This window comes from Fukomys damarensis, unplaced genomic scaffold (assembly GCF_012274545.1).
Source record: "Fukomys damarensis isolate Sample0158 unplaced genomic scaffold, DMR_v1.0_HiC HiC_scaffold_28, whole genome shotgun sequence".
In the NCBI taxonomy this organism is placed as follows: Eukaryota; Metazoa; Chordata; class Mammalia; order Rodentia; family Bathyergidae; genus Fukomys; species Fukomys damarensis.
In genome coordinates, this window is record NW_022900940.1 from 17080116 (window position 1) to 17091896 (window position 11781).

General features: G+C 42.5%; 1 protein-coding gene across 3 annotated transcripts in view; it reads left to right on the top strand.

Annotated features, from left to right (window-relative positions):
• Positions 1 to 2036: 2036 nt before the first annotated feature.
• Positions 2037 to 11781, top strand: part of Slc22a14 (solute carrier family 22 member 14) — a 17308-nt gene continuing 7563 nt past the window's right edge. For all 3 annotated transcript variants that reach the window (XM_010629705.1, XM_010629708.1, XM_010629707.1), the window contains exons 1-4: positions 2037 to 2944; positions 3589 to 3692; positions 3867 to 4021; positions 5129 to 5297. In XM_010629705.1, the coding sequence (XP_010628007.1) occupies positions 2549 to 2944; positions 3589 to 3692; positions 3867 to 4021; positions 5129 to 5297 (824 nt within the window). In that variant the 5' untranslated portion in view covers positions 2037 to 2548. The remainder of the gene's footprint in view (positions 2945 to 3588; positions 3693 to 3866; positions 4022 to 5128; positions 5298 to 11781) is intronic.

Consider the following 11781-nt stretch of genomic DNA (forward strand, 5'->3'; position numbering starts at 1 on the left):
ACACACACACACACACACACACACACACACGCCCGCGCTCTCGGGTAGACCTCGCTGCCTCGCCTGAGCCGGCGAGCGCTAGGCAGAAGACTCAGCCTGGACCGACAGCGCTGGCGGAGACCCCGCCAGTAACCTCTGTCTTAGATTTCCAAGCCTGCACGCCACCTGCCCCTCGCCAGTTGTCACCGCTGCCTAGGGGAAAACCGGACAGGAGGTGCCCCGGGAGAGGGGCAGAGCAAAGCAAGCTGCCTGATTGGTTGGCCCTAAGGCAGTGGTTATTCTTGAGATTGTCATGCAAATGTGATTTTCCAAGTGTTGATTCCCCTCCTGAACAAGGCAAACCCCTGGAAAACTGGAAGGTTACAAGGCAGTCTGTTTTTTTTATTCTGGGGATCGAACTCAGGACTTTACGCTTGCAAGGCAGGCGCTGTGCAGCTGAGCTAAGCTCCCAGACCTTCTCTTTTCTTTTTAACTCCACGTTTTGAGAGTATTCTGCTTATTCAATACAATCAATCAGAATTTCAATTTGTTTACATATTTACCTTTTTAGCTGATCATTACTGCATCTCAGGGTGTCCTTCTGAGACCGTGTTCCTTATCTTTTATAAGTCCCATTCAATCAGACTCTTGCTTGTGTGCTCTATCAGTTTCTAGTTATCAATAACCGTCCTTTGTTTGTATCTATGTTGGTGAAATTTTGCTAAGTACACATCTCTAGACAGGCCATACTGAAATTTACTACCAACAAACTGAAGACGTTCTTCACACACTATTTGCTTAGACCCCTTGGTGTTGCCTTTGGGCAGTGATCTGGGTCCTCTCCAGTGGTGCCTCAAGATCTCTGTCACTGGTCCACATGGTTTTCCGTTTTATTCATACTGTTTGAAATAAGTTTTTTTTTTCCTGAATCTTGATGGTTCATGCTTTTCAAGTTTTAGAAAATTTATTTTTCTTTTTAAATATTGCTTTTCCATTTCTCCTTGTGGGCTTCCAATCAGACCCATGCTAAGCCTTCTATCCACCAAGTATCTTTACCTCTCTTTCACCTTGCAGCTATATATTCCTGTTCACTAACTCTGTGTTGGATCTATTCAGCGTTCCTTTTAGGATTTTTCTTTTAATAACAGCTTGTTACCCACTTTCATGTTTACAAGTTGTCTTCTTTTTTTTTCTCCTGATTTGTGTTATATTTTCAATTTTGTAATGACAACTTTTTAAAGTTCTTACCCTTGCTGCCTTCTTTCTACATCTGACATTTCCAACATCTGTGGCCTCAGAGTTCTGTTGACTCTCAGAGTGGCTTGGCTTCTGAGACCACAATTTCTTTGCCTGGTCTCTATCTTTGATTGTCCCAAAGGCTCAAGTGGGAGAAATTTTCCTCAAAGAGAACTTGCTTCTACTGCTGGTAGCCAAGAGATGCCATGGTCCAGGACTTTTTTTTTTTTTTTCTAAGCATACTGAGGGGTTGGGCTCAAATCAGAGTGTTAAGTTCAATTTCTTCTCTTCCCACTTCCAAAAGTACTATCTTTATCACTATTGCTTAACTCCCTCCTCCTTTGCTGCCTCTCCACTTTGGCTCTAAGCCACTGTCTGTCATCTGTGGTTTTGGAGCCCCGCATTCCAGCCTTGTGTGTCCAGCTGTATAACCAGGGCTTCCAGCTGCTTGGCTCCAGCTCTTGGCCCCTCCTGATGCAGATTGTTTCTTTATAAAAGAAAGAAAGAAAGAAAGAAAGAAAGAAAGAAAGAAAGAAAGAGAGAGAAAGAGAGAGAGAGAGAGAGAAAGAGAGAAAGAAAGAAAGAAAGAAAGAAAGAAAGAAAGAAAGAAAGAAAGAAAGAAAGAAAGAAAGAAAGAAAGAAAGAAAGAAAGAAAGAAAGAAAGAAAGAAAGAAAGAGAAAGAGAGAGAGAAAGAGAGAGAGAGAGAGAGAGAGAAAGAGAGAGAGAAAGAGAGAAAGAAAGAAAGAAAGAAAGAAAGAAAGAAAGAAAGAAAGAAAGAAAGAGGAAGGAAGGAAGGAAGAAAGGAAGGAAGAAAGAAAAAAAAAGAAAGCGGGGGGAGGAAGGAGAAGTGAAGGGAAATGGAAGGGAAGGAAAGGAAGGTCCCTAGAGATCTCTTCTACCTTTTGCAGCTCCACTGGCAGCTCAGTGAGTGTGCAAACTATTTCAGTTGTGGGAGAAGCTGCAAAGAGAGTTTCTCAGAACTTCATCATTCCGGACAACAGGAGGACATTTTCGAAGATTTTAACAATTCCTATTGCACTAAAAATTAAGGATGATTAAGCCAGGGGTGGGGAGCAAATTATGTGAACTAAGGAACTTTAGACAGAAAGTTTGGAACCAGGAAATCCACGTTGTTCCGAGCCAGAAGCCACTTTCTGGCCAGTGGTGCCCATGCTGATATCTGATGGCTTGGAAGTAGTGTTAGGACACTGAGTTACATCCTTTCAGCCAGCAGGAGGAGAAAAGAACTCCAAGGAAGAGTTCAGATCCCGCGGTTTTGAGAGCCTGAAGCAACAGACAGCATCAGTGCCTTTTCATCCTTGGGCCCTACGCATGACGTTGAAGGACATCAAAAGCAAGGATGTTAAGTTTGCCAATATCCTGCACGCAGTGGGAGAATTTGGCAAATTCCAGCGGAGGCTGGTAGCCCTCACCTTCATCCCCGGCATCTTGTTGGCATTCGTGCACGCTGAGCACCTCGTGTTCACAGACCAGGAGCACTATTGCAACACCAGCTGGATTCTGGCAGTGGGCCCCAACCTCTCAGAGTCTGAGCAGCTGAATCTGACCCTTCCACGAGCACCCAGTGGTGGTTTCCAGATGTGTCTCATGTACTTGCCTGTGCCTTGGGACTTGGGTTCTATCATCCAGTTTGGCCTCAACCACACTGCTACATGCCAACATGGGTGGATCTATCCTAAAGCCAAAACTCGATCATTGATCAGTGAGGTATGACTCATCCTGGATGAAGCTGCAGCTACCCCAGTAGGCCTAGAGACATGCTAGAGGGGGATAGAAATTGGCCTGAAGCCACCTTGCAGAAGTGGGCCTTGACAGAAAATCGGGACTCCTGTTGCCCCACCCTGCCCCTGCCTGTCTTAGCCAGAAAGTTAAAATGCATTTGGGGGAAGAAAATGGGGGACGGGGGACAGGGTTGGCCATCTCTCCAGGGAATTGCTTGTGAGGTTGTGACTCTGCCCTCTGAACTCACATAAATCAGGACTAGAAGGTGTCAGCTTCTCAGGTGTCTCTCACGGGACTTTACAACCTGCAACCTGAGCGCTTTTTGGCACACATCTGCCCATCTAAAGCTCTAGGTCAGAGCCCAGCTCTTGGGCCCTCAGAGATTTATATCTGCGTTCAGGTACCTCACCTACATTCCCCCTTCCTGGCCTATTCCTCTGGTCCTTCTCTCAAGACTGGGCTGTCACCTGTGCGCAGGGCAGGTGCAGAGGTGACAGTGCTGAGGTACTTGCCCATTCCCCACATGCCCTCTGTCTCAAGGTCCCACCTAGGCCAGCCTCTATCTCTGTACCCCAAAAGGCTGATCCTGGCTGGAGACCTGTGGTGAATCCCTGTGTCTAACCCCCCAGTTTGACCTGGTATGTGGCAAAGAGCCAGATGAGGAAAGCTTGAAGTCCATATCCATGGCTGGCTTCCTGACAGGATCTCTCATCTTCGGGTTCATAAATCACATGTGAGTCTCCTGGACTTCCAACTAGGGACATTCTGCCTCCTCCCGAAGAGCATTCAGATTTGATGAACTTCAAGATGGGGGAGGCTAAGGGAGGAGCTATCTGGGTCCCCGGGACAGCTGAGGCCTGTCCCAGGAAAGTTCAGCACTTGATGTAGCCTCACCTTGACACCCTAGGCTGGGCCATTACCCTGCCATCCTGATGTCACTGCTGGGGCTGACCATCTTCAACTTCGGGACAGCCTTTGTGAGGAGCCTTCATCAGTATTTTTTCTTCCGCTTCCTTGCCTCCCAAGCAGTGATGGGTTACACAATCAGCAGTGTGTGTTTAGGTGACCCTGGGCCTCAAGGGAGAGGGCTGGATGGGAGCAGAGCTGCAGGGCAAAAGATGGAAGTGGGGGGACTAGAGTGCTTTGGAGAAGGGAAAGAGGGTTCCTCCCAGGCAAGACAAGATGGCCTAGGAGGAACCTATTAGAAGGTATAGAACACAGTCTGTACCCAAGTAGGGAAGGTAGAAAAGGAGAGTCTCTATTCCTGCTGGCCTGGAGATGCCTAAGTGTCAACATCAGATGCCTATTTCTCTTACCCTCCACTCTATTCCCCTCATACTCCCTCATTTTCTCCCTGAGTATCCCTTGTGGACCCCCACATGGCTCACATTCACTGAGCCCAGCACATATGCTGCTAAGCCTGCATATACATTGGATCATTTCATCTGGACAACCCTCTATTCAGTATACCCCGTTCTATTATTCCTTTAGTTGAGAAGGATACTTGTACCCCAGAGAAGTTACTTAGAATCAGAGAATTAAAGACCTGAGGTTTCAACTCAGGCTAATGTGAGTTTTAACCCAGGCTTATGTGATGTCAGAGCCCCAGTGTGCACACACTCATCCACTGGCCTCAGAAGGTGCAGTGACTAGAATCATACCTGTAATCCTTGCTGTGCTGAGAATTTCTGAGCAGGGAAACTTCTCTCACTGGGAACCTGCCAGGGCCCAGCCAGAATGAAACGACCATCCACAGACCCTTAGGCCTCCATGGCACAAGCATGAATGTACCTAAAGACAGGGACAGTGATTCATTGCCTTCTCATGCATCCAGCCACATGTGTGGCATGAGGCCTAGAAATCCACTTTATCAGATATAATGATCAGGCAGGAGGTATAAAGGGATCAGCCAAGCAAGGAAGGTTGGGAGGCCATTTATGTGACAGGAAGGTCCAGTAAAACCTAGCATTCACACAATGTGGGGCATAAAGGCACTCTGTATAGTTTTGAGAGGGTGTTTCAGGCCTAGTTCTGATCACGAATAAAAAAATATAGTCTTTGCCCAGCCAGAACTCTCCAGTACAGGGCAGGAGCATCTCAGAAGGCTGGCTGCAGGGGCAGCCTGGACCCTGAGCTGACCATGGTTTTGTCTTCTGCACCTCTGCATAGCCAATGAATGTCTAGTGGACAACCACCGAGCCCATGCCATCTTCCTGGAGCACTGCTTTATCTCTGTGGGTGTCCTCTTCCTGACGGGACTCAGCTACAGTCTTCCCCACTGGCGGCTGCTGTTCCTGGTGGGAGGAGCACCTGTGTTCCTGTTCATCTTTTACATCTGGTAAGCAAGCAAATTTAAGATGTGCACAGCCTAGGGTCTGCTGGGTAGAGATAAAGGCTGTGGGGATGGGTATGGCTTTTCCCCAGGAGAAGGTGCATGTGGATAAGATGAGGAGTTTGGGCAAAGGTTCCCAAACCACAGCATTACTCCCCCTACAGAGAAGACTCTCAAAAAGTTGTCAGAGAGGTGGGCAGAAACCCAGGAAAAAGAAAGTACTAACAGGAAAGGTTTCAAGAACAAGGTATGGGCCTGCGACCACCCGGCGGCGTGCGCAGGAGCTCCCGGCCTGCGCGACAACAGACCAGGAAGGCCCCAAAGACCCCGGAGGGGGTTTCTTCAGCTGCCTGTGTGCCTGCCTGCCTGCAACCACCCAGCGGCGTGTGCGCGAGCTCCCAGCCTGCGCAGGAGCTCCCAGCCTGCACGACAACAGACCAGGAAGGCCCCAAAGACCCCGGAGGGGGTTTCTTCAGCTGCCTGTGTGCCTGCCTGCCTGCGACCACCCGGCGGCGTGCGCGAGCTCCCGGCCTGCGACGACAACAGACCAGGAAGGAAGGTAGCCGTGCGGGCACCCTTGAAACACCCACACGACACCCCCCCCGTTCTCAAAACTCCTGATCGGGCCAGTCCTTAGACCAACTCTGCAGAGGCATACGTTCCCCTGAAGGGTAGTTTTCTGAGCTCCCAACTTTGAACATCTTTAAAGAAAGGGCAAGGGAAACCTGTACTAGAACTGAGTGGAGTTCAACCCTGAGGGTAAGGAAACTAAAGTTAGGCCTTGTAGATTGTGTTCAGTCTCAGTCGTGAGGAACAGCCATTGGCTAGCTAAGACCAGGGGATTGGGTTCCGCATATGACTGTGCATGTGGTATAACATGAGATCAGAGATAGCCTGAAAGAGGACCTTCAAATTCTTTTTCTTTCCCTCTCTCTTTTCTCTTTTTTCCTCATTCCACCCTAAAATTTCTTTCTTTTTTCTATCCTCTCTCTACAACTCAGTTTCTTGCTCCACCATAGTGTCCCTCATCTCCCTTTATATACCAGCTCCTGAATAACTCAGACTTCTGAATAACTCAGACTTCTTCTTTTATTATTTTTTTTTTTTTCGGAGGTGTTTCTCTTTATGTTCTTTTTTCCAGTCATTTTACCTCACTCATGGCTCTGTACCTTCAAGGGAAGGCAAGCGCCTGTTACTGTTAAGGGGATATATTCCTGTCCTTATTCCTGCACTCTCTCTATCCCCCCTGAAGTTAATAGCTTTGTAAAGATAGTAAGGTAATTCTACAACCTCTGGATTCACTTCAAACCTGCTCTAATTCTTTCACTTATCTAATCCTCTTGTTCTAAGTCGAACCCCCCATCCTAAATGGTAAAGATGCCATATTGAAAAGAATATTCACTGCAAACATACTATGAGCTGCTTCTTGAAATTAATCTAATTCACATGAGTTAAAGGTGATACATTAATGACTACCATAAGTGGTCAGTTGGCAAGCTGTGCCTGATCCTATTGGGCTGCTGAATGTATCAATTGGGACAAAGAGTGGTGATTGATTTAAAGAGTTGTTTTCTCTGATATTATGAAAACGAGAATGTCTATGAGTCATTAGAAACTCAAAAGCTAAAACGCAACTATATTAGGAAGATTTAAGTAATACCCAGAAATTAAAGAAGGACAACCCAACAATAAAAATAAAAATGAGAAAACACTTAAGCAAGACACAAAAACAAATATCCAGTTCACCAATAGCAAATAGTAGGACAAATGAGGATGAAAAGTCTGATAGTGAACCAACAGGACTCCCTGGACCCATAGCACAGGAGGTAACAAAATTGATCAATCAGGCTCTAGAAAAATTCAAATCAGAAATAATTTCCCAGCTAGCCAGAGAGATGATGAGCAAAATAGAAGTCATGATTCGAGACTCTAGAGCAGAAACTGAGAAAAAAATAGATGAGCTCAAGACTGTGATAGAAGCCATGAAGACTCAGCATAAGAAAGACATGGAAACAATGAATGCCCAACAGAGGAAAGAAATGGAATCCATAAAACAGATTCAAACAGATATCCAGGAGATTAAAAACTCTATTGAAAGTGTACGAAACAGAATAAAAGATTGCGAAGATAGAATTTCAGATATAGAAGATAGGATAGCAGTCAGTGACCGTGAAAAAAGAGGTCTATTAAAAACAGTAAGGGATCATGAGAAATCAATCCAACAACTCCTAGACGATACAAAGAAAAATAACATAAGACTGATAGGAATTCATGAAAAAACAGGAGAAAACACAAATGATATAAAAAAGCTCTTCACAGAATTAATGACAGAAAACTTCCCAAACAGAAGGGAAGAATTAGACATACAGATAAGTGAGGCATATAGAACCCCAACTAGCCACGATCAAAAAAAATCTACACCTAGACATATAATAATCAAGATTCCAGAAATCCAACAGAAAAACAAAATACTACAAGCAGTAAGAGAAAAGAAACAAATCACATGCAAAGGGAAGCCCATTAGAATCACAGCAGACTTTTCAACACAAACCCTTAGGTCAAGGAGAGCCTGGAGTGAGGTATTCCAAGTCCTAAAAGAAAAGAATCTCCAACCTAGACTTTTGTATCCTGCAAAACTCTCTTTCAAAATAGATGGGGAAATAAAATACTTCCACGACAAAGAGCACCTGAGAAATTTCATGAACACCAAACCAGCACTGCAAGGAATTCTAAACAATATCCTAGAAAAGGACAACGAAATTCACAATAACATGAGGCCCAACAGACCAAATCAAATAGGCAAGGCAAGAAACTAAAAGGAGATGGGAGAAAAAGTAAAAAGAGTCAACAAATGGACAAAAACATGACAAGAATAAGTCAAAATATATCAGTTGTAACCATCAATGTTAATGGCCTCAATTCACCAATCAAGAGAAACAGATTGGCAGAATGGATTAAGAAGCAAAATCCAACAATATGTTGTATACAAGAAACACACCTAGTGCAAAAGGAAGTCCATAGACTGAAAGTGAAAGGATGGAAAACAATTCTCCATGCGTCAGGAGTCCAGAAAAAAGCAGGGGTAGCAATCTTATTCTCAGATAAAGTAAATTTCAAACCAAAACTCATTAAGAGAGACAAAGAAGGACACTACATCCTTGTAAAGGGAACAATTCAAGAGGAAGAGCTGACAATCATAAACATATATGCACCAAATATAAATGCCCCCAACTATATAAAACAAATATTAAGTAACATGAAAAACCAAATAAGCACTAATACAATTGTAGTGGGGGATTTAAATACCCCACTATCACAAATTGACAGATCTACTAGGCAGAAAATCAACAATGAAATAATAGAACTGAACCAAGCTTTGGAACACATGGACTTAATAGATGTTTATAGAGTATTCCACCCCCAAAAACCAGAATATACATTCTTTTCGGCTGCACATGGATCATTCTCCAAAATAGACCACATACTGGCTCACAAAACAGGTCTAAATAAATGCAAAAAAATTGAAGTCATCCCCTGTTTATTATCAGATCATAGTGCAATCAAACTAGACATCAATAGCACAAGAAACTATAGAAACTTCACAAGCACATGGAAACTGAACAACACTCTCCTAAACAATCAATGGATTACAGAGGAAATTAAAGAAGAAATTAGACAGTTTTTACAAATAAATGAGAATGCCAATACAACATACAGGAATCTTTGGGACACAATGAAAGCAGTTCTACGTGGAAAATTCATAACATTGAATGCCCACACTAGGAAAACAGAGCGGGCTCAAATAAACAACTTAACGATGAAACTTAGACTCCTAGAAAAACAAGAGCAAGAAAAACCCAAAGCTCGAACAAGAGAGGAAATTATAAAGATCCGAGCAGAAATCAATGCAATTGAAATTAAGAAAACGATACAAAAAATAAATGAAACAAAGAGCTGGTTTTTTGAAAGAATAAATAAAATTGACAAACCCTTAGCTAATCTTATCAAAAAAAGGAAAGAAAAGGCTCAGATCCATGCAATTAGGAATGAAAAAGGCGAAGTCACAACAGATCCGAAAGAAATCCAGAGGATCATGAACACCTACTTTGAGAACCTGTACTCTAATAAAATGGAAAACACAGAAGAAATGGACAGATTTCTAGATACTTATGAATTACCAAAGTTGAACGAAGAAGATAAAAACATTTTAAACACCCCAATCACAATCAGTGAAATTGAAAATGTAATTAAAAACTTACCAACAAAGAAAAGCCCAGGCCCTGATGGATTCACTGCTGAATTTTACAAGACATTTAGAGAAGAACTACTACCATTACTCTTCAAACTTTTCAATGAAATTGAAAGAGAAGCTATACTTCCAAATTCATTCCTGGAAGCAAGTATCACTCTGATTCCCAAACCAGAGAAAGATACAACCAAAAAGGAGAACTACAGACCAATCTCCTTAATGAATATAGATGCAAAAATCCTTAATAAGATACTAGCAAACAGAATACAGAGGATTATTAAGAAGATCATCCATCATGACCAAGTCGGATTTATTCCAGAGATGCAAGGGTGGTTCAACATACGAAAGTCAGTGAATGTAATACATTATATTAACAAAGTCAAGGACAAAAACCATATGATCCTCTCAATAGATGCAGAAAAAGCATTTGATAAAATTCAACACCCATTCATGATAAAAACCCTGCAAAAAATTGGAATAGATGGTCTATACCTCAATTTAATAAAGGCTATTTATGAAAAACCATCAGCCAACATCATATTGAATGGCCAAAAACTGAAAACCTTCATGTTAAAATCAGGAACAAGACAAGGATGCCCACTATCGCCACTTCTCTTCAATATAGTTCTGGAAACATTAGCCACAGCAATTAGACAAGAGAAAGAAATTAAAGCAATAAAGATAGGAAAGGAAGAAGTTAAACTATCATTATTTGCTGATGATATGATACTCTACATTGAAGATCCAAAAAACTCCACCAAAAAACTTCTAGACTTAATTGACAGATTCAGTAAAGTATCTGGATACAAGGTGAATACCCAAAAATCAATAGCCTTTCTATACACAAATAACAGACAGACAGAAAGAGAAATAAGGGAAAAAATTCCTTTTACAATAGCATCCAAAAAAATGAAGTATCTAGGAATCAATCTAACAAAAGAAACAAAAGATCTCTACACTGAAAACTACAGCACTCTGAAAAAAGAAATCGAAGAGGATATAAAAAAATGGAAAGATATCCCCTGCTCCTGGGTAGGAAGAATCAACATAGTGAAAATGGCCATACTACCGAAACTGCTATATACATTCAATGCAATGCCAATTGAAATTCCAACACTATATTTCACAGAACTAGAAAAAAGAATCCAAAAATTCATTTGGAACCACAAGAGACCTAGAATAGCAAAAGCCATTATAGGCAACAGTCACATGGCACCAGGTGTAACAATTCCCAATTTGAAACTATACTACAAAGCCACTGTGATAAAATCAGCATGGTACTGGCAAAGAAATAGGCCTGAGGATCAATGGAACAGACTGGAAGACACAAAAACAAATGCAGATGTACTCAGCTACCTCATCTTCGACAAAGGAGCTCACCATCCTCAGTGGAGGAAAGATAGCCTCTTTAATAAATGGTGTTGGAAAAACTGGATATCAACCTGTCACAGATTAAAATTAGACCCTTATCTTTCGCCATGCACTAAATTAAAATCCAAATGGATTAAAGATCTAAATATTAAAACAGAAACATTAAACTTGCTGGAAAGTAAGTTAGGCAGAACTCTGGAAGACATTGGTATAGGAAAAGACTTTATGAACAAATCCTCAGTAGCACGGGAACTAGCAGAAAGAATCAACAACTGGGATCTCATCTTACTAAAAAGCTTCTGTACTTCAAAAGAAACCATTAGCAGAACTAAGAGACAATCTACAATGTGGGAAAAAATTTTTACCAGCTGTACCTCAGACAAAGGACTATTATCAAGGATATATAAAGAACTCAAAACAATCAGTCCCCCCAAATATAAAGACCCGATCCAAAAATGGGCATCCGAAATGAACAGACATTTCTCATACAAAGAAGTGAAAGCAGCAAGAAAATATATGAAAAAATGTTCCACATCACTGGTCATTCGAGAGATGCAGATGAAAACAACACTGAGATTCCACCTCACCCCACAAAGAATGGCTGCTATCAAGAAATCACACAATAACAAATGTTGGCGGGGTTGTGGGGAGAAAGGAACCCTCCTCCATTGTTGGTGGGAGTGCAGACTAGTGCAACCACTATGGAAATCAATATGGAGATACCTCAGAGAGCTTGGACTGGAGGTTCCATTTGACCCAGCCATCCCTCTGCTGGGTATCCTTCCAAGAGAACTAAAAGAATCATATCACAGAGAAGTATGTGCACCCATGTTTATAGCAGCACAGTTTGTAATAGCCAACTTCGAAACA